The sequence below is a fragment of the Anguilla anguilla genome, chromosome 2 (genome assembly GCF_013347855.1).
Source record: "Anguilla anguilla isolate fAngAng1 chromosome 2, fAngAng1.pri, whole genome shotgun sequence".
NCBI lineage: Eukaryota > Metazoa > Chordata > Actinopteri > Anguilliformes > Anguillidae > Anguilla > Anguilla anguilla.
In genome coordinates, this window is record NC_049202.1 from 24,465,907 (window position 1) to 24,488,941 (window position 23,035).

The following is a 23,035-nucleotide window of genomic DNA, read 5'->3' on the forward strand; positions in this document are numbered from 1 at the left end:
AAAAATGGGGGGGACTATGTACAAAAGGTTGTATAATTTCTAAACGGTTCATCCGATATGTATGAAAATACCCTCAAATTAAAGCTGATCGTCTGCACTTCAACCTCATTGTCATTGTATCCTTTCAAACTCAAAGTGCTAGAGTACAGAACCAAAATAACAAAAAATGTGTCACTGTCCAATGAATTATGGTGCTCACTGTATATATATATACATAGTATATATAAAGGCTATTATTACATTTGAGTGAGAATGAGAGCAAGAGAAAGAGCGAGAGAGCAGTGGGGCATGGAGTGGGAGTGAGACTTTTTAAACCATGGAATCAGACCCTTCAGTTACAACCAAAATGAACGAGAAGTCAGTGTCTTTTTCCTTTCAGAGGAGAGAGAACCCCTCCTGACACCCTGCAGGTGATAGCTTGGTGGGGTTAAGAATGACAGAGGGTGTAATTGTGGGGTTTTACTCACAAACTTGAGCAGGCAGATGTTCTCCCGCAGTGCTCCCACACAGCCTGCAAATCCCAGGATGAAGGAGACCCCTCCTACTATCAGAACCAACCACACAGGGTCAAAACCTTGCGACCGTGTCACCTGGGTTAGGTCCGACAGCATCCCCTGGTGGAGCAACAAGATTATTTTAAATCACCTGATGGACATTAAGAGTAACAGCTAGGAGAGGAATGGAATATTACATCTACTCACAGTATTAAAATGTAGTGACTAGATTATATTAAGTATATACATTTGGATTACAGATATTTCTTGTAAAGGTCAATCTACCGGGATGAACTAATATGACATATCTTTTCCTTCTGAGGATATGAGTGTACACAAACTATGCCAGGAAAATGCACGCAACCACCCCCCCCCCCCCCCCCAACAAAACTATTAAAGCCCGACACTGCTGAAATTCTGTCATACATTTGATCGTTCACTACGCATTATAAACCTGGCAGCAGCCATGATGCACATCCGAATCAGAATACACGCAGCAACATTGCAAAGGGTTCTGGGTTTAGTCACAGGGTGTGCAAATCTGCATCACTGAAGAGGAATCGTGGTATCATGGCTTCTATCTGAACACTGACAATTAAAGCATTTTTTCCCTGCACAGTCTCTCAAAATGATAAATTCTCTATCTGTAGAACACAGGCAGTCTCACAACGGTTTGAGGAGTGTTACATTCATATTCTGAAATGTCAAGACCTAACTCAGTCAATAGATCTGAGCTAGGCTTAAAGGTCAGGATCCAGGAACATGCCAAAAAACTGTATTTTCTGTTTCCTGTATGTAGAAACAAATGTGTTTTCTGTCTCATGTTGGTTTTGGTCCACATGGTTTACTGGGACAGCTCCCAAAAAAGGATGTGGATATCTAGTAGAAAATTTAGGCATTTCCTGTTATAATAACTTGGATATAGTCAACAACCAAGGGAAGGACAATGACCCAGAGGACAGACAGACAAAAAAAGGAAGAAAAATGGGTATAAAAACTGCCTCTCCTCAAAAGAACTGTGGAGTTGGCTGCATTCGATGATCACTTTGGTCAGTAATTTTAAAGCATAGGAAAAGACAAAAAAGGGAATTCTCCATTTGTGCACAGATTGTTATTAAAATAAGTGGACACTCACTTTATGCGTAATGAGTGCATTTTTCATAAATTTCTCTATTTAGCATGTACAAAGAGATTTGATATGAGGGGATTCCCCTTTAATTTTCTATGACTTAGATTGTTCATCCCACCTAATTTTTAGTTTGTAGTGCAGAGCATACTATTGAAGTATGCAACAGTAGCCAAGTCCCACCACTTTGTTTACCTGCAGCTCATTACAACAGCAAAAATTCTGCATCATTCAGCTCATGTTCTATTTTAGGCTTATCAGCAGCCTAGCTGCTTTCAATTTATAAAATATCATGTCTGAGTTTCCTATACATTCCACCATTACAACACTCAGAAAAACATTGGTGGATTTCTTTGGGGGGGGGGGGGGATTCCTAGGAAATTATGTATTGTATTCCTGGTTGACCCTAATATGAACCACACTGAGAATTTACGGGATATTCTGGAATGATGCCCAAGACAGTGTTTTTCCAATTCCATCAACTAAGTGTGAGTTGCTTTACTTCATCATGGAAGAGTGGTGCCATATTTATCCAGGTGGAGATGATGGTATGATGCACTTACAATCCAACAACACCACATGTATGAGTTCACAAACTTTGCTACAGCACATCTGGTAAAGGAAATAATTAAAATACACTTCAAGACCGTGGTCTTCATGGCCTTTTAAAACAATAACAAGAAAACAAACACTGGCAAGAAACAACAGGATTGAGGAGACGATATGCTACAACAGAACTGATTAGATATACCCATGCTTGTCAGGAAATGAACAGCATATGCCAGACCTCTGAGAACAATGAGATAATTTTATTTCAGTCATTTATTTTAACCAAAACCTGTCAACGAACATTAACAGCCCACACACTACACTGAGGGGAGAGACTGCACATTGTACTGAGGGTAGAGATTGCACTGCACCGATGAAAGAGACTATGCACTGCACTAAGCGGAAAGACTTCAGTGCACTGATGGGACAGATGACTTTTCAGCTACAATAACTAAAGCAGACACTTATTAAAAAAAATTACCCAAAGACAACAAAAAATTACCAAAGTAGATAGGGTTCTAAACTCACCTTTTCACTCCAGGCCCAAAATCCAATGGCAATAAATCCAGCTCCTGCCAACTGTTGGAAACACAAACAGTAAAAGCATGTTTAAGATTAGGTGTGCATATCTGTGTGAGGGAGCATGTATCCTGGTATCGACAGTTGTCCTGGTAACAAGTCAAATCCGGACCATGCTACTGCCAACTGTGGCTGGTAGCTCCAAAAGGGCTACGCACAATTGGTGGTTGTCTCACCCAGGGTAATGGAGGGTTCAGTTGCTTAGGGGTTTGTGTTTCATCGCTATCTAGTGACCCCTACTGGTCAATTAGGTGCCCGTAGACTTTTAAAAGCTGTGCACGAAAGGTCTTCCTCTGACTCCATTGCATGCAAGCTTAACTGTAGTCTGCAGTGTGAAAAGAAGCAGTCGCAACACCAAACATTTCACAGTTGTCTACATTCTTGGAAATCGGCAGTGGGGCTTGTGTGTTGGTGCAGCTGCATTTGTAGACAGCTGAGCACTTCAAATAAGGGTGGGAATTAAACATGCTCAGCCAAATTTAGTTAGGTGCTCAATTTATAAAAGTCTTTCCTCTTCAGAAGCTTTAAGCTTTCAATAGTTTTTAACAGTTTGTGCTACATACAGATTGTGGTAGGGTGGGCGTGGTTTGGCGTCAGCTGCAGAGAGAGAGTGACAGGAGCGGCTCTCGGATCCAACGTCACAGCTGTCAGGTGGAGGTAATCGGCACCGAAAATTGCTAATTGTTCGACTGCGCTGATTGCCACTGATTGTTCAACAGTGAGCCGGGGGTTTTAAAAGCGGAGACCGGGAGTCTTCAAGGAAGAAGCTGCCAGCGGAGAAAGAACCTGCATCAGTTTGATGCAGAAACGTATGTTCGTTATACAAAAAAAAGGACAACAGAAAGAAAACCGTGCTGGTGTGTATCTAACAAAAAGCCAGATCAGCTGAAATAAAAGAGCACGTAAGTGCGGAAAGAACTTGTGACATTCTGTGCTACTGCAGACATTCAGTGCTACTGCAACCAAAGTATGAGTTAACAAGACCAGGTTAAAACCTAGTATATGACTGGACCTAACACACGTGATCTGGCCAACCAATGGTGTAACTTCATAAATCGGCCGACCAATGGTGTAATTTCATCACTCAGTCAGTCAGTCAGTCACTCACAGACATTCGCGTTTGTAGGGCTGGCCCCGCTGTTGCGGTCCAGTCAAAAACAGAAACACTTTGTTTTAGTTTCATTAGTAGACGATACACAACAACTATGCTGAATACAGAGTTTTGCAGCGCCACCATTCAGTGGCGGCTGGTGATAAACATTTTTGGGGGGGACAAACAAACTGAAGCAGCACTTCATAGCTCAGCGAATAAAATAAAATAAAATAAAATAAATAAATAAATAAATAAATAAATCTAAAAACAACACACTAATGTTGCCTAAACACTGGCCAGTAGCACTACTTTAACATTATTTTATATTATTAAGGAGGGCAAAATATATGTAGAGATGACAAAATGCCCATTTCACCTACGTCACCTAAAGTTACCAACAGGCAACAGCTCAATTTCTAAATATGGAACTACTAAAGTCATTTTTACTGCCACTGTTACGTTCTATGAAGTCATAAAAAAGTAGGAAAATATTAGCTAACTCCAATGTAATTTATAGAGCCTTCTGCTGCCATCTGCTGGACAAAATGTGAATGTGAATGCCGAAGTTTAAAGGAGGCAACAAAATTCACCAACCCACGGAATATCCCGGGATTATCGGAGCTCTCACTCTCATCGTGGCCACGCAAAGCCAACTCAAAGGCTCCACAAAATTTAACACAATCTATTATTCTGGACAGGATGTGTCTATTTTGTCATCTCTTCGTTGTGCCTTCTAATGCCAATCCTGTAGCCTTCATCTAGCTGTTCAGCAGTGCTAAACCTGCCAAAAAAATTTAGTCTCATACTATTGTCTAGATGGCTGCGGCTACTTTCAAGCCGTTTTTCAGAAAGATGTTATAGGTCTTGTACCCCCGTCATTGTCCACAACGCTTCGGTGCCGACACTTTGAAATAGCAAACAGGGAAAGCAATAAAAGGCATTACTTACACCACATCCAGCTAGCCAACTCCGTTTGTCATAACAAGAGCCCGTTCCGGGTGTATGCTCGTCCTCGATCACTTGCCTGCTGCTGAATTTGTAAAATGGGTCGGTCCGGTCCAAGTTCCTTCATCCTCTTTTTTTCTTCCAGTGAACGCCTTGTGAAAGGGCGTTTTTGTAAGGAAATACCAAATTTTATTTGATTTCCGCAGTTCTACTTGAAGTTGCCATCTCCTGAAAGTACCGGTCAGCTAGCTAAGGAGCAGGAGTGACAGTCGCGTATCCGTAGTTATATTAATGGCGGGCGTGAACATGAAAGATAGCGTCGAGAATTGTCCAATCACATTAGATCTAAAAACATAAAAACAATACCAATTCGCTGCCAATAAAAGTAAGAGTGTCTGGGGCGCAGCTCTGCGCCCCGTGGAAAATCTGAAGCAACCATTTAGAGAGCAGCCTCAGGTCACCTGCTTGCCAAAAGTTGAAAGACTTACATACACACTCAAATAAATGTAATGTAATTTGGCCGGCGCCCTTCACCCAGGAAGTAGGCTATAATCACACAGAAATTAACCAAATACAATTAGATTTTGGAACCAATTTTTAATGAATGCTGGCAGGCGCTGACAGACTACCAGGCGCATTGTACGAGTAAACAATTTTTATTTTATAATTATTTCGCATTTAGGGGGGCGGCGCCCCAGCGCCCCGCATTATAGAACCGCCACTGCCACCATTGTCGCTCTGGTTGTTCATTTAACACGCACCCCCTCCCTGCAGTCTCATCAGCAACTACACCCCCCACCCATGACATAATGGAGAATATTGTCTATCTCGTCATTCACAAAAATATTCTTTCACCGCTCAAAAAACATATTTCGTCAAAGCAACAAGATAAACCCGACAATAGCCCTAAGATATGCCAATACAGCAGTGAAAATGCTGCTCACTGAATAACGAAATAAACGAGAAAAAGTTTTTTAAAATGATACCATGTCATTCTACAGTCAATATCTGGGACTAAATATTGAATAAATATACAACCTTACCATTGGTTTTACGCGTATATTGTCTTGGACATTACAATCCGTTTGTGAAATATACGTGCATTTGTGATGCCTGGGTACCTTCCAAAATAGCTGTGCGTAATATCACAGGTGTTGTTTACGGCATTGTCGCCCTTTTTAGTACAGTCTGGCTTGATTGACAATTAATTTATTCAGTAGGTGAGAGTATAAGCTTTCTAACTATGTATAACTTGTCTAATTTTGCTTTTGGTATAGCGTTTTATAGGTCAGCATAAGCAAAAGTGTTCTTATCATCACATTCACTTACGCATTCACTCTGTGGTAGCAGTAAAAGACGTTGCACCTAACAAAACGTTATCAACGATTTTTTGTAATTTCTTTGAAAATACTATTATTATTGAGGACTTCTGGGCATAGCTAAGCCATATTTTTGCTGATAGACCTATCTGACACTGTTTTCTGGAGCAAAACAGAAGCGGATAGAACTGTATCATTGCTTTACTGTCTCTGTCTCTATCTACTGAACACAGATACAATTTCATCATTGCTATGTAAGTATTACTGCTCAAAATATTTCGGTTATACATGTTATTACACATTTAGGTACTGTACAGCATTGTGTGACAATATCTTTGCATTATTTTTAAATATGATATCAATGTTTCATCTTAAACCTTCATTAGGGACTCATTTATATGCTTTACAATGGACTAAAAGCATTATGTTCCTTTTTGGAGAGATTTTGGATATGTTTCTGGACCCCTAGCTATTTTAGACCACTGTACTGACAGAAAGCTTGTAATTACCACTTGAAAATTATGCAAAAGTGAGTTTCTTAAGTAGAAACAGTTGATTTGTAGTGGGCAGATGCTATTAGCACCCAGGTGTCAGTAGCCAACAATGCTATTTGCACCCGGGTGGAATAGCCAATGTGGCTATTTACACCCAGGTGTATATAGCATGGCAGAGACAAGCACCCAGGTGTCCGTAGCCAACAATGCTATTTGCACCCAGGCACACATTAGATACTGTATGATTATATGTACTGTATGTATATTTTAGAAACGGCATCAGAGTCCTGATCTGCTGCACCACGTAAAGGAAAAAGGTGAGGGGGTGTTTCCATGAGGCTGGATCAAGTCTGACAGTCTCTGCCACCCAGTAGCGGGCATCAGGGACCGCCACATGGACTCACATTAACTCCAATCCCGAGTCGTAGCGTGCTGTGCTTCAGAACCGGGACATACAAACTTGTTAACATTGCTAACCTGTAAGTTGCTAGAGCCACAGCTTGTTGGGCTTTGTGGAACCAAGGGGCGGTGGGTGAGGGGGCTGGGTGTAAATAACGAAATAGCTGCCGTGTGACTATTCTCACCCGGGTGCAAATAGACACTCTGTTTGTAGTGAAATACGTGAATTTGTTGTGACTTACAGCAATGCATAATTTAGACATTTCGGGTAGATTTGGAGATGCTGGGTACACTGCTTAGTTTTTGCTTCATAGATCTTTAGTAGTTCTACATATCCACCCTTAAATTTTATTTACTTGTGGTCAAGAAGTTTTTGATCCAGGACATGTATACTTCAACCTGCTGTATATATGCAATCTCTCAGTATTTTACTGCGAACTAAGAAAGGTTGTAACTAACAAACTCATCTCCATGACAGAACAGTATATACCATCACTGCACTGTAGTTACTCTGAAACATGCTCAAACTGCAAGCTACAAATCAAAATATTCATTACAGCTCTCACCCAGAACAAAATGTTGTAGCTGAACATTAGGTACTTGTAACAGCAGTTGACCTCTGCGTTTGCAGGCCTGTAGTAGTGCATCTTGACACCCTGCGGGGAGAGAAAATAATTACTCACAAGGCATGAAAAAAAAAAAGGTATGGGTTCTCTGTTAACTGCAAGTGTTATGGGTGCAGTAGTAACTGAAGTGTTTTTGCAGTGCTGAGATAACTGCGTTTTGTGCTTGGCCAGCTGCTAATGTGTGGATCTGAAACACGTTCTCCAAAAATACAATCAGGAAAGGAAGCAACCATGTCATGCACTTCAGATTATCTCTTCTTGTCACAGTGTTCCTCTTTGTCTACTTTGTCTAGTTCACTAGCCAAGGCAGGCGAGAGAAACAGTGATGTGAACCATTAGCCACTAAGAGCTTAGACCTCATTGCCATTTGCAGGTGTAGATTTATTCTGCTGTAAAATCAGTGGATAACAGCTGAAGCTTTATTTGTACCCTCAGCAGGGGTGGGAGGAAAAAAAATGTTAGTGTGGCAAACATTAATGGGCACAGTTAAGTGTACACAGGTAAATGGATAATTCATTGATTTAAAACAGGTACAGAAACTTTTCCATTTACAAGTGTACACATATAAATGGGAAAGATTCATTAAAAAGATGGACAACGTAATTCATAATTCATAAACCCAAAATAAAATACTGTACATACAATTTAACCAAGTTAAAACAGTATTTTTACATAATGGAATACAATACATCATTAAGACTGAAAAAGTTCCAACTGCAAAGACACGGCGAGCTCTGGTCCATAGTTTTGCGTTCCGGAGTTCGGATACACAACCTGAAGATTCTATGTGGAGACGTGAAGAATTCTGAGCATGCAGCATTATGAAGGACCACTGGGGTTAAAACACTGCAACTATTGTCCCGCTAAGGGAATGCTGTTTTACAGAAAGAAGTCTGCATTACAAAGATCACACCAGGCCTAGATCCACTGACTTACTGGTGGCCCATGGATGGGTATGGGAACAACATAAAAAGCACCAGTCAGACAACCATCTACCACAGCAATGTACTGTTCAGACAAGCAACTTGCACAACAATGCCATGGCAGAGAACATTATTCCTCAGAAACACTATGGATATACTCATGGTGCCTTATCTCTTCTATACAACAGTCATGTTTAAAATGAGATATTTTCCTTTTTAAATATATTCACAATGAGTTATTCTGCATAAGAGCAATGCCACATTCACACACTGATATCATTTCACAGGTTCTCCAAATAAGAGTTTTGATGAAAGCAAACAAGCAGCTCAGACAGTAGCCAATATGAGATGTCCTACAGAAAGCTAACTACATTAACCACATACTGAAGTAACATAAATAAAAAAATAAGTGCTTGTAGAAAATCCAGGAGCTCTCCAGGACCAGAAGAGAGAATCACTGGTTCAAAAACATGCTTTTCATACCATTTAAACTTCAATCCATATTCATTTTCCTTCCTGACTCTACCCACATTAGATCAAGTAATTGTTTTTATGAATGTCTCAGTTAGAAGCTCAACTGTATGATTAGTCACTTGACTATGCCGTTGAAGACCCCTGGAGCTACTGCGTTTGTGCTGCACTGCATTTGACACAGTTGATCACACTATTCTCTTGGACCACCTTACGCATGAGGTTGGTATTCAGGGTACTGCCTTAAAATAGTTTGCATCCTATTTAAATAATAGAGCATTTTCTGTTAAAATAGGGAACTCCTCTTCTTCCATGGCACCTATCACTTGTGGAGTACCTCAATGTTCTATATTAGGTCCTATTTTATTTTCTCTGTATATGCTCCCCCTTGGTTCTATTTTTCGTAAGCATAGCATTTCCTACCACTGTTACATTGATGACACAGCTATACCTGCCACTGAAACCCGGTGATGATCTCTCCATTAAGTCTGTCCTTGATTGCCTTGATGACATTAAAAGTTGGATGGCGAAAAAGACAGAGGTTAGCATAGTTGGTCCCCCTGACTCCACCAGAGGTTTAGCCACCAACCTAGGAACCCTGTCCTCAAATCGGCATACGCATAAATCAACTCTGTTGTGCGTGGTAGCTTCTTCCAGCTTAGAGCTATTGCAAAGCTAAAATCTTTCCTCTCATTTAAGGATCTGAAAATTGTCTTACATGGCTTCATTTCCTCCCGTATTGATTATTGTAATTCCCTATACATGGGAGTCAGTCAGTCATCCCTATCTCGGCTGCAGTTAGTGCAAAATGCAGCTGCTAGGCTCCTGACTGGCACTAATATTGGCCTCTCTACACTCGCTGCCTGTCAAATACAGAATCGAGTTTAAGGTTTTATTATTTTTAAAGCACTACATGGTTTGGCACCACATTATATTTCTGACCTCCTTTGCCCCTATTCCACCCACTGGTGGAACTAGAGTTTTATACATGGGGTGGCCAGGGGGTGGCCAAGGCTACTTCAGGGGGGTCCATAGACCATGAGAGAAAATTAGTGTGTAACCCTAAGCTGGCATCTAAGGAGCATGAATTAATCCTATCCGGTGGTGATGCAAGGGCTGGGGTCTGTTTGCACCTCATATGCCTTTTCGTTCTTCTTTAAAAAGAATATCTATCCCTTTCTTTTCATGATTGTTTTAATTGACCCTATGCAAAAATAAGACAGTGTATGGTTACATCTAAGCATCCAATTACCAATATTTTAGTCCAATCTCAATCTTAATTACGAATCCCCATTATCATAACTGTACCTTAAAATCAACTACTAGCCTAAGTTACTAGTTAGATCATGGCTAGCCCTACTCTGGAGTAAGTAGCTATAATTTCTTACACCTTATGATAACAAACAGGCTATCTGCAAATTGTGGTAATCTTTTGAGTAACGTTAACAGATTGATAATAACAATTGTTCATTTTGAGTTCATGTACGAAAATCTAACTGAGTTAATGGAATTCAAATTGCTAAATGTTAACTTGCTGAACACTGACAGCTGAACACTGACAGCTGTACTAGTTACCCCACATTAACTAAACACTCGTATACTGTAACTTACGACACTGCACTGTATATGTGTGGCGTGTATTACTAGCACAGATGTAAACATAATGTTGGGCTAAATTGGGAACCAATCTCTCTTATTTGATTAACTGTCTGTTATGGAGCCAAATTGCCAATATGCATCTACACAGCGATTCAACTTTCGTAAAAAATTGTTCAGGAAACCTAAACCCGATGCTAAACTTGCGGCGACTGATGAGCTGAAAATTGGTGGGGTGCAAAACTTTCCGTTAAACTAATCATTGATCTCAAACTGTTTTAATTCATTTTCAGTGATTAACAAGCATGCAAACGATCTGACTAATCATTACATTACATTTATTTGGCAGACGCTTTTATCCAATGTGACGTACAAAAAGTGCATTTCATGGTCATAGACAACTACTAAACACAGGTTCAGTAAGATACAATACTTATTTTGTACAGCTATTTCTAGCCAAGAACACAGTTTAGTTCACACAGTGAACACTAATCAGATCTAACCTCTGCAAAGCCAACTAGGCAGAAGAATAAGCTACAGTATTAGGACAAATACAAATTACCAAAAAGTGCTGAGATGGGGCAACATGTAACAAGTGTCATGAAAAAAAGGGGGGGGGATTTAGAGTGAAATATACAGCGTGGTGGTGGTTAGTCTAGGTATAGTCTGAAGAGATGAGTCTTCAGGCCACGGCGGAAGATGGGTAGTGGGGGGGAAAGTGACACATAGCTTCTTTGCATTGTGTTAGGGAGATTAAATTATAAATGCGATTTAGAAAAATTCGTTTTAATCACTAAGCAGTGGCGAAAACTTCCTCTGATTTTCCTTGAGTATCAATTCAATTAATCCACAAAATAGGCTACTCAATAGCAATATATATAGCCAGCTCTGCCCAAATAGGCAGTTTTAGCGAGTAGACTAGGACTTATAGCCTACATTTATTTTCATCTGCAGCACAAAATTGTGCACATTTTTAATAAACATTATTTGTGGATACATGCACTTCTTTCTCCTCAGTCGTATTCATGGCAAATATCTGCAATGCGTAGATTGTAAACAAGCTTGAAGTGCAGGTTTTGTTTTTGCTGGTTATTCTGAAAGCTAACACGGTAGATAACAGACTGGTGTATCTTGTTTGTTAAGTGTAGACTACTTGGTGATTAAAACTGTTTTTTAATGGATAAATTTAATTTATGATTTAATCTCCCTAACACAGTATGAAGACGCTGTGTGTTAGGCTACTTGTCATACAACAAAGTGTATAACCATAACCAGGAACAAGTGTGTTGAAAACCCTAGAGAGAAATACCATTCCAAGTGCAGGGAACAACCGCTAGTTCAACTTAGGCCCTGTAGGTTAAACTGATTAACACTAACACAAACAAGAACAGCAAAAACGCAGTCTATGCAAAAATTCAAGCAATAGTTAAGACGAGCGCATTAAGTCACCTACGAAACAGCTACCTAGTTACAACACTAAGCTTACAGTCAATTTAGAGATTAAATTCAGAATACGATTTCTCTCAGCATAATGACGGATTCAAAGACTAAACAAACTCACCCGATATTGCCTTCAAATAGATCCATGCCAAAGAAAAGTAATGATTCATCCTCTCAAAAAGCTTTTACTAACAAACTTTTAGTAGCCTAGCATGCACTCTGGCTGGCACTGTCTTCCATTGCTTCCCCGATGTTCAGACCCTCCCCTCACTGATAAAAACTAGACCCTACGGTGTCGAATTACTAGCGTCGCCATGAATGTCTTCTAGCCGCTTGCCGTAAAGAAGTTTACTAGATGTCGTAACACTTTAGATTTGGAGCTACAGCTCTTCCGCACCCCAACTAATAAAAAAAGTCCAAATGGCGGGCAAACAATACGGCGGACATAGGTAGTCCCAATAGCAAAGTTGTAGAGCACGTTCAGATGCATAGGTCGATGAAGTTTTGTGTTGATCTAACTTATGGTGTGGGAGTTATGGCCTTTTACGCATGACCCTTTGTTATAGCGCCATCATCTGGCTGACATAGGTGATTTTTAGTGCCTGAGTAGTAGGGGGCCATAGGAACCCACCTGCCAAATTTGGTTGCTCTAGGACTCATGGTTGTTGAGCCTCAGACACTTTTAGCGGAGAAAAATAGTAATAATAATAATAATAATAATAATAATAATAATCCTAACAGATACAATAGGGTTCCACCAGCTTGGACCCCTAATTAGGGACAAAGTGTCCAATTTCACAACACTTTTGGCCTACCCATCTCTACTTTTAAGATATACAGTTTGACAACCATAAATGATAAAAACCATATGCCTCATTGTAGTCACAAAGATTTGCTCCACAACATGGGTCATGTTTGAATACTTTGTTTTGGATACTTCATTCTTTGCATTAATTGAGAAATAAAATTAATAATCTAGTTCCCAGAACTTACACTACTTACATTTCCCATATGTCATTCTATACAGTCTAGCATTCCATAACATTATTAACATATAATCTTTTACTTTTTGCTTTACAGTAATATTACAAGGGGTGGTTGCCTGGTTAAAGTAGGGGTGCAATGCTCCAGTCCTGGTTTTATTTCCACCCAATTGTCTTAGTTTTATTTTTCAGACAGCTCTATAACTTATGCTGCTTCACTCTTTTACTTGAGCACAATAAAATATTCTGGATACACTGGCCGACTGCAGATGCAGCTGGTGTTTACACATAATGTCAGTTGAGCTAATTAAATTAAGAGCAGAAGTTAGCACACAATCTGGAAATGGATTGGCCTCTTAATCCTACTATTCTGTATTGGTGGAAACCTGGCCAACACACCCAGGACCATTATTACATATGTGACAGGAGCCACTGAACCCAGGCTTAAGTCGCATGAGGTGATTCTCCAGAAATCGCGTTTTAGTTGAAAACACTTTTTTTTTCACCAAAATTCCGTTTTTTTGCAGAAATTACTTCTTAAACATGTAGGCCTATACTTTATAATACCTTAATATCACACTCGTATTTGATCGGTAAACATGAGGAAAAAGTTAAATAATTAAATTCTCTTTCTCTCTATAGCCGCGTTTCCACCGCAGGAACTATACCCCGGAACTAGGAACCTTTTGAGGAACTCAGTGCGTTTCCACCGCAGGAACTAGGGTCTAAATGTAGTTCTGGGGGCTTTGTTTTACCCCCCAAAACGTTCCTGCTCGGGGGGTAGTACTTTCCGAAAGTACAGGAACCTTTTGGGTGGAGCTTGCAGCGCTGAACATTTCTGATTGGTCGAGTACTCGTAGCATTTGTGTTGTATTTATTTTCCGCCATTACCCGCCATGTTTGAAAATATGCAGCGGCAAACCAATTTATTTTCATAATAACTTCAAATCAAACTTGTGTATGTTATGCGGCGCAGTAGCCTACTTTTGGTTATAGCCTGTCAACGTCTTGGAATTATAACGTGTGCTCTTCTGTTCTTTTCTTGCTTTAGTATTCGTTTTATAAAATGCTAAGCATTCGTGCTGGGACGGCATATTACGTAGGCTACCAAAACATTCAAACGGATTAATTCGGTTGCTGAATATTTTCTTCCGGATTTTCTTTGTTAGCCCGTTGTAATTGACTCAAAACGTTTGATACAGTTATGTGAGGTATGCGGTAGTTCTGCATAATTAACATTGGTGATACAGTACAAGCAAACTGGAAATCACCTTCCGCACTTTTTATCCGGGTAAAATAACAGGTTAATTCTAGTAATCTTCCCTTTAGCTTTTTCAGACTGCCGTAATTTTACTCAATTTTACTGCCATTTTTCAATTCCACGAAAAGACCAGGAAGACTATGGACTCATTTATGGTGCATGGTTCGCATTTGGAGGGCACACTTCGTTGCTCGGCTAGCAGTAACTTCGAAGGAAAGCAAACGGTGGCTGTACCACTACTAATTTACATTTTCACGCAAGTCCGAGTTTTCGTTGTATTCTTGTCATTTTGCGATTAGCCTATATGGAATTGACGACGAGAAAGTAATAAAACAGCAAATTGTTTTCAACGTGTGCATGTTTTCTGCTGTTAATGAATGTGTTTGAGAGGATATATGAAAATCAATAAATACAAAAGTAACCATATATAGTCATTAGCCGCGTTTCCACCGAAATTACCCGGAACTTTCAGTCCCAGGAACTACTTTACCAGGAACTAAAAGGTTCCTTCAGCCAATGGTTGTCTGCGTTTCCACCGGGGTCTAAAGTACCGCGAAGATTAGGCAAATTAGCCCACTGACGTATGAAAAAGCAACGTTGTCGTCGGTCCGTCTGTCATATGATTTCTTCCGTAACCCCATACTACCACCGAAGTAGCCTACATTATTTTCTAATAACCGGGACAGCCCGGAGGGGTTTATTCCACTTATACAACGGGTTACCAACAATGACTATATATGGTTACTTTTGTATTTATTGATTTTCATATATCCTCTCAAACACATTCATTATGTTTTTATGCGAACATTCGCTTTCATGTCTTGACATCCGAAGCGACAGAATGCATTCACATTTATATGTAGCCTATAACTGGCAACAACAGCAGAAAACATGCACACGTTGTAAACAATTTGCTGTTTGATTACTTTCTCGTCATCAATTCCATATAGGCTAATGGCAAAATGACAAGAATAGAACGAAAACTCGGACTTGCGTGAAAATGTAAATTAGTAGTGGTACAGCCACCGTTTGCTTTCCTTCGAAGTTACTGCTAGCCGAGCAGCGAAGTGTGCCCTCCAGATGCGAACCATGCACCATAAATTAGTCCATAGTCTTCCTGGTCTTTTCGTGGAATTGAAAAATGTCAGTAAAATTACGGCAGTCTGAAAAAGCTAAAGGGAAGATTACTAGAATTAACCTGTTAGTTTACGCGGATAAAAAGTGCGGATGGTGATTTCCAGTTTGCTTGTACTGTATCATCAATGTTAATTATGCAGAACTACCGCATACCTCACATAACTGTATCAAACGTTTTGAGTCAATTACAACGGGCTAACAAAGAAAATCCGGAAGAAAATATTCAGCAACCGAATTAATCCGTTTGAATGTTTTGGTAGCCTACGTAATATGCTGTCCCAGCACGAATGCTTAGCATTTTATAAAACGAATACTAAAGCAAGAAAAGAACAGAAGAGCACACGTTATAATTCTAAGACGTTGACAGGCTATAACCAAAACTAGGCTACTGCGCCGCATAACGTACAAGTTTGATTTGAAGTTATTATGAAAATAAATTGGTTTGCCGCTGCATATTTTCAAACATGGCGGGTAATGGCGGAAAATAAATACAACACAAATGCTGCGAGTACTCGACCAATCAGAAATGTTCAGCGCTGCAAGCTCCACCCAAAAGGTTCCTGTACTTTCGGAAAGTACTACCCCCCGAGCAGGAACGTTTTGGGGGGTAAAACAAAGCCCCCAGAACTAAATTTAGACCCTAGTTCCTGCGGTGGAAACGCACCGAGTTCCTCAAAAGGTTCCTAGTTCCGGGGTATAGTTCCTGCGGTGGAAACGCGGCTATTGTTGGTAACCCGTTGTATATAAGTGGAATAAACCCCTCCGGGCTGTCCCGGTTATTAGAAAATAATGTAGGCTACTTCGGTGGTAGTATGGGGTTACAGAAGAAATCATATGACAGATGGACCGACGACAACGTCAGTGGGCTAATTTGCCTAATCTTCGCGGTACTTTAGACCCCGGTGGAAACGCAGACAACCATTGGCTGAAGGAACCTTTTAGTTCCTGGTAAAGTAATTCCTGGGACTGAAAGTTCCGGGTAATTTTGGTGGAAACGCGGCTTTAGACTTTGAATTAATTTGTGCAGCCTTAGTCACACCCCTCCCTTGAATAACAATGATGACTTTGACAACTGTCAATAGCTTACTACTCACCAGTGAAAAGAATAGTACTTTATATCATTCTGAAAGTAATTAAGCTACCACAAACTACTTGGAAATGTAGCTACTTTTAAGATACTATAGCCGCGTTTCCACCGAAATTACCCGGAACACTGAGTTCCTCAAAAGGTTCCTAGTTCCGGGGTATAGTTCCTGCGGTGGAAACGCGGCTTATGTAGCTAAATTCAGCTCGGTAATTTGGCGGAGAGCATTAGCCACGTTACCAGCGTTGTCACACATGATATAATCTCCCGCGACACTCGTAAAAAAGTAGACTAGATTGTAAACAACACAAGGTATTTCCTGACTGTGCAGGAATGTCATTAATATGTATGTCCCGCCCATTGTCCTGCCCCCTCGCAACAAGCAGACAGAGAGAGAGATAGAGAGAAAGAGAATTTAATTATTTAACTTTTTCCTCATGTTTACCGATCAAATACGAGTGTGATATTAAGGTATTATAAAGTATAGGCCTACATGTTTAAGAAGTAATTTCTGCAAAAAAACGGAATTTTGGTGAAAAAAAAAGTGTTTTCAACTAAAACGCGATTTCTGGAGAATCACCTCATGCGACTTAAGCCTGGGTTCAGTGGCTCCTGTCACATATGTAATAATGGTCCTGGGTGTGTTGGCCAGGTTTCCACCAATACAGAATAGTAGGATTAAGAGGCCAATCCATTTCCAGATTGTGTGCTAACTTCTGCTCTTAATTTAATTAGCTCAACTGACATTATGTGTAAACACCAGCTGCATCTGCAGTCGGCCAGTGTATCCAGAATATTTTATTGTGCTCAAGTAAAAGAGTGAAGCAGCATAAGTTATAGAGCTGTCTGAAAAATAAAACTAAGACAATTGGGTGGAAATAAAACCAGGACTGGAGCATTGCACCCCTACTTTAACCAGGCAACCACCCCTTGTAATATTACTGTAAAGCAAAAAGTAAAAGATTATATGTTAATAATGTAATATTACTGTAAAGCAAAAAGTAAAAGATTATATGTTAATAATGTTATGGAATGCTAGACTGTATAGAATGACATATGGGAAATGTAAGTAGTGTAAGTTCTGGGAACTAGATTATTAATTTTATTTCTCAATTAATGCAAAGAATGAAGTATCCAAAACAAAGTATTGTGGGTGTGAACAAGGGGCAGTGAGGATCCCAACTTCTGCTTTCAACCTACATTGATTTCTAAGCAGTTTAAATAATTGTATTCCATGCATTCAACATCAAATAGGTAGAATATACCACCACAATGTATTATGTGTAATTTGGTGTAACTGGTATCTATTTAAACACATGGTTGCTAAGGAAATATGTCACAAAAGTGTGGGAATCTCTTGTCAATCTTTGGAAGTGAAAATCTCTGGTTTTCTGGCAGCCCATTCAGCAGAAATGTCTAACTTCAGAACAGCACAACTTCCTCAGTAATTGTCCAATCTCCATGTATGATACATCTATTTGAAGCTCTGTTTCTCAGCTTGCATATGCTATATGCTAAAAAAAAACTTTCCTGCACTTAAGCCTGGTTTTCTGTCTCCTGTCTCATAGTGTCTGTGTTTAAAAACCCTGAGGGGTACTGACTTCCGGGCACACCGATCCGAATACAATGGCGTAACATCCTGTTATTGCGTGAGTATCAGACCCACTTGGTTCTGACCCGTCGCCACTGTCTCCTGCTCGTAACAGTAATGTTCTCTGCTCTTTGATCATAATGTATTACAAGCTATTTTGGGAATGATTCACACAAAATATATAATTTACCACAATCTTTTTCTCCTGGTGGACAACAAGTCTGTCCACATATTCACGGAAGAATGTTGATTGCATTTTATTTCTGACGTTTTTCAATAAAATCTGACCTGTCTGTTTTATACAATCTATTGTATTGGTTCTCTTTAAGATGGTTAGTAAACACGTGCAATATCCTCTTTCCTCCGGTGTCGATGTGATCTATAATTCTTGCCCTAACCTTTCACACGCCGAGAACTCTGACGTTCGCAGAGGTGAATAATGAAAGATTGACTATGGTAAGGCGAACAATTCATTCAGCCGTTTACACAAAGTTAGTGAGTAAAATATCGGCGAATATTTAATATATATCCAGCCAAATTTCGGCGAATTTCTTGGAGTCAAAGTGACTTCATTTCAGTAGGTGCGAGGTCACATAGGTTACCTTGTAACAAAAAAAGAAAAGAAAAAAAGATTTAAAAGACAGCTTCACATTACAATCTACACACGTACACTGCTCGTGCGAGTAAGTCAAGTGTGCAAATAGCCTGCATTATTTAGTAGCAGTGTAACAAAACTTCTAAAGCATTACGTGGGATAAAAAGTATTACAATAACAAGCTAGTCATAGCCTTGGGATATAACTTTTTATCAGCAAACCTCACGCCTGTTTAATGTCGGAAACCCTGATCGTGTCTAGGCTAATAGACACTGTAGGGTTATGTCATAGACATATCAAATGGCTAGATGAAAACTTGGTGTAAACACGCGTTCTCATTTCATAACAATAGCAGGTTAAGTTACTTAACCAATTTCCTCTAGAAATTATAATTCTTTTTCGTTTATAAATAGCCTGTAGGCTACTGACTTGATTACGACAAAACACATAGGCGTATTTTTGTTTATAAAGACTTTAAAACGGCCGCCACTCACCTTTTGTTTGATCGCCTCCTTTTGGGCTAATCGTCACTCGGCCAGATCCCAAACAATTGGGGTGTCTTAAAACACACGTCCACACTTCCCGTGTAGGCTACTGCACTCACAATTGGATCTCACATAGAAAATGAAACTTCCGTGCAATGCGAATTACGCCCAAACAGCTGATGCACACCAGGAAGACGCACAGCATAATAGTTGCATGACGTAAGAAACTAAGTTGTTAAGTTGTTATCGAGTACTCAAATGCCTATCGACAGCCTTTCTTTGATAGACACATCGACCGCTGGATGGCAGCTAGATCGATTATATCAACTTAGTCTATACGATAGCCTAGTTGATGGCCTTAATATTATTACTTTTAAATGAGAGAAATGTATAACATTAGGCTGTATAGGTTATCTGAAGTTTGACTGCAGAGAAGAGATATCCATTCTACCTAAGTCTATCTTCCGTCACAACCAGTTGGCCCTTCCATTGGTAAATTCATTTTGGTGCAGTTGACCAATATCACTTTTATTTAACTGGACAGTATGTTAGCCGTGGTGTTTCTGGTGATTTCAGCAAGCGCAACCCCGGCTGTAGACAGTGACGCTCATGGTCATTTACATAGCAAAAATTCTCCCACATAATGAATAACCCTGTTCCTGGAGATGAACAGTCCTGAAGGTTTTCATTACAACCCTAAAAAACACACCTCATTCAACAGCTAAATATCTTGAGTTGCCAATTAGTAGAGTCAAGTGTGCCAAATTCGGGTTGAAACGAAAACCTACAGGATAGATACCCTTTTTTAATTTAATATGACAAAATAAACTAATCGCAGAAATCCAAAAAAGGTACAAGAATAAAGCTACTTGCTAAACATTTTACTTCAATTACATTCAAATAGTGAAACCCCAATTAGCCTAAATGAAAATAGATCCACTTGTTGCCACCACCGTGGACATCTCTAGAAAAAGTTGAAGCGAATTTCAGATATCACAAAATTTACATCTGGCCACTAGAAGAGCCTTGGTGGACTGTCCCTTTATTTCCTACTCCCAACATTTTTTTCCTTTGAAAGAGGTGCGTTAAATTGTCCTATGAAGTGCACGAGAAATTACACTGAACTCCAAAAATAATATGGGATAATATGAAGCAAGTATGGGCGTTTCTAGACATGGACTGTAGCTGAAGTACAGCGCATGCAGTTTTGAATCGAGATATCCAATATCAAAAAAGGTCGCCATGAAAGGCTCTTCTTAAAAAAAGAGCGTAGGATTATGATTTATTTTTCATTTTCCAAAAACAAAGCTTTTAAAAGGAAGTGACACCACCAGGGTCTTGCAGGCAATATGGTGACCCTGGTTTGTTAGTATGGGAGATGCAGATAGTATAGGGTAAGACACAGGTGTGGATTTATTGGTTGGGAGTGTGCTCTGTGATCCATATATTGGATATTTTGTAGGCTATTATACTAGATCATATATTTTAATATCAATTTATTCCACTTCTCCTCTGCACACTGGTGTGAACGGCATAGTCAAGAAAAGATAACACCATTGTTACAGCAGTGGTTACAGGCCAAAAGGCGGTAGCTGTGTTGTTGTATCACGCTGCTCCCCTTCCCCCAAGCATCAGCACATCAAGGGAGCTGTTTAGGGCATTACTATTGGACAGCAGATCAGTTCCAGCTGCCTTCCTGCCCAACACCTTCAACAGCCTGTAATCACAAAGGCCATCAAAGGGCTGCATTAAAATCATTTAAACAGTTTCCTCATTACATTACCTTCCTTTGTTTCCTGGAATCCAGTTGTGAAGGAAGTGAGAAGGCAAGGAAACAAGAACAGACTGATGGGCTTATAAGGATTCAGGCACCATTATTCACTGCAGTGTCATTAACTGATGCCGTCTATTGGTTTCACTGAAAACTGTACCACGTGCACAATTTTAAACCTGACTTTCTTTATAAATAGCTTTTTAGACAATTCCATTATGTTATATATGCTATAAGCAGCTATGGATCAAATAGTTTAACCCTTCAGACCCCAGTAAATTCCTGACAGATACAGATAACTGTAAAACAAACATTCATTTTCAGTATTATTAAAACAATTATTTTCTTCCAGACTGCATGTTTTCCCCAGTAGCACCACATTTCTCAAAGACCTTCAGGTGTACTTCCTAGACCCAAAACAGAAATGCTTGAAATGGAGGATTTTCCATCTAACCCCATACATACAAAAATTGTATGTATGGGGTTAGTACTCTTCTCCACATAGTTTTAGAGCAAGAGCTGCAGAATGAATGAAAAGCAGCAGACATCACCCTGACACCCATGTCAGTAGAACCATGCTAAATTTTTAGCTGCTCCTTTTAGCTATGTCTAAGCAGGTGCTCTCTAAGTAATAGCTAATGGCAGTAACATTGGCCACAATCTTACTACAAACTACTCAGTCACTGTCTATTTCCAAGTGGTCTGAGACATCTCTTCAGACTCTACCTTGACACTTGACCACCAGCATTGACACTGTACTTCTTTGCAGGACTATGCCCAATCAAGTAGTAATTTATCTTGTATTCATGCCTCACTTATAGCTTAAGATTGACCCATAGCTTTACTGACTTGGCCTTAAGGTTTAGCCACATCTACCCTGTGAAATAGACTTGACGCTCATGGCTATGGATAGCTGCTACTTTATGACAGAATTGTACTCTATATGACCTGTGTTTGTATTTGTTCCAATTACCTACGGTATGCACTTATTGTACGTCGATTTGGATAATAGTGTCTGCCAAATAAAATGTAATGTAATGTTCCATGAACATATTCACGGCTTTGGATTTACGCCCTACTCCCTTATGGAGAACAGGGAATTCAGCGTTTCCCACTAATTACCTAGACTGTGGCGGCCCGCCATGGTCTAATTTGTCCCACCGCAGTTTCATAATGAACCAAAACCGTTTTTACACTTTTTTGCATTTGTGATGCCTGGATACCTTCCAAAATAGCTGTGCGTACAACACCTGTTGTTTACGGCGTTGTCGCCCTTTTTAGCACAGTCTGGCTTGATTGACAATTCATCTATTCAGTAGGTGAGAATATAAGCTTTCAAACGATGTAGAAAATGTCTAGTTTTGCTTTTGGAATAGCGTTTTTTAGGTCAGCGTAACCAAAATTTTTTCTTATCATCGCATTCACTTACGCATTCACTCTGTGGTAGCAGTAGAAGACGCTGCACCTAACAAAACGTGATCAACGATTTTTCATAATTTCTTGGAAAATACTATTATTATCATTGAGGACTTCTGGGCATAGCTAAGCCATGTGTTTGCTGATAGACCTAGCTGACATCGTTTTCTGGAGCAAAACAGAAGCGAATAGAACAGTATCATTGCTTTACTGTCTCTGTCTCCATCTACTGAACACAGATAAAATTTCATCATTGCTATGTAAGTATTACTGCTCAAAATATTTTGGTTATATACACATTATTTTTGAAATTGAGTGTCTTTAAATAGGTTAGTGGTATTATATAATGTGGATATTTCACACTGTAATGTAAGCGTTAGTTAGTAGTGTAATAGTTTTTGTGAAGCATGCAAAAAAAATGACGTGAGAGTTGGAACATTGCCAAAACGTGGTGGACGGTTGAAAATTGTTTTCATATCGTCCCATCCCCATACAAGAAAACATACGAGAGTACAGAGTATAGAAATACACACAAGAGCTAATTATTACACATTTAGGTACTGTACCGCTTTGTCTGACAACATTTTTGCATTATTTTTTAATCTGATAGCAATGTTTCATCTTAAACCTTCATAAGGGGCTCATTTATATGCTTTAT

The 23,035-nt window shown here is 39.6% G+C and overlaps 1 protein-coding gene across 3 annotated transcripts in view; it reads right to left on the minus strand.

The window, feature by feature from the left end:
- The window catches only part of LOC118220998 (tetraspanin-14-like), a 32,028-nt gene extending 12,660 nt beyond the window's left edge, over nt 1-19,368 (minus strand). The window contains exons 1-4 of one of the 3 annotated variants that reach the window (XM_035405537.1): nt 19,200-19,368; nt 7,565-7,654; nt 2,698-2,748; nt 468-614 (exon numbers count right to left, since the gene is read on the minus strand). In XM_035405537.1, the coding sequence (XP_035261428.1) occupies nt 468-614; nt 2,698-2,748; nt 7,565-7,645 (279 nt within the window). In that variant the 5' untranslated portion in view covers nt 7,646-7,654; nt 19,200-19,368. Of the gene's footprint in view, nt 1-467; nt 615-2,697; nt 2,749-3,311; nt 3,758-4,789; nt 5,550-7,564; nt 7,655-19,199 lie in introns of those variants that run through there. The other 2 variants (XM_035405539.1, XM_035405538.1) reach the window with 2 other exon arrangements.
- Nucleotides 19,369-23,035: the final 3,667 nt, after the last annotated feature.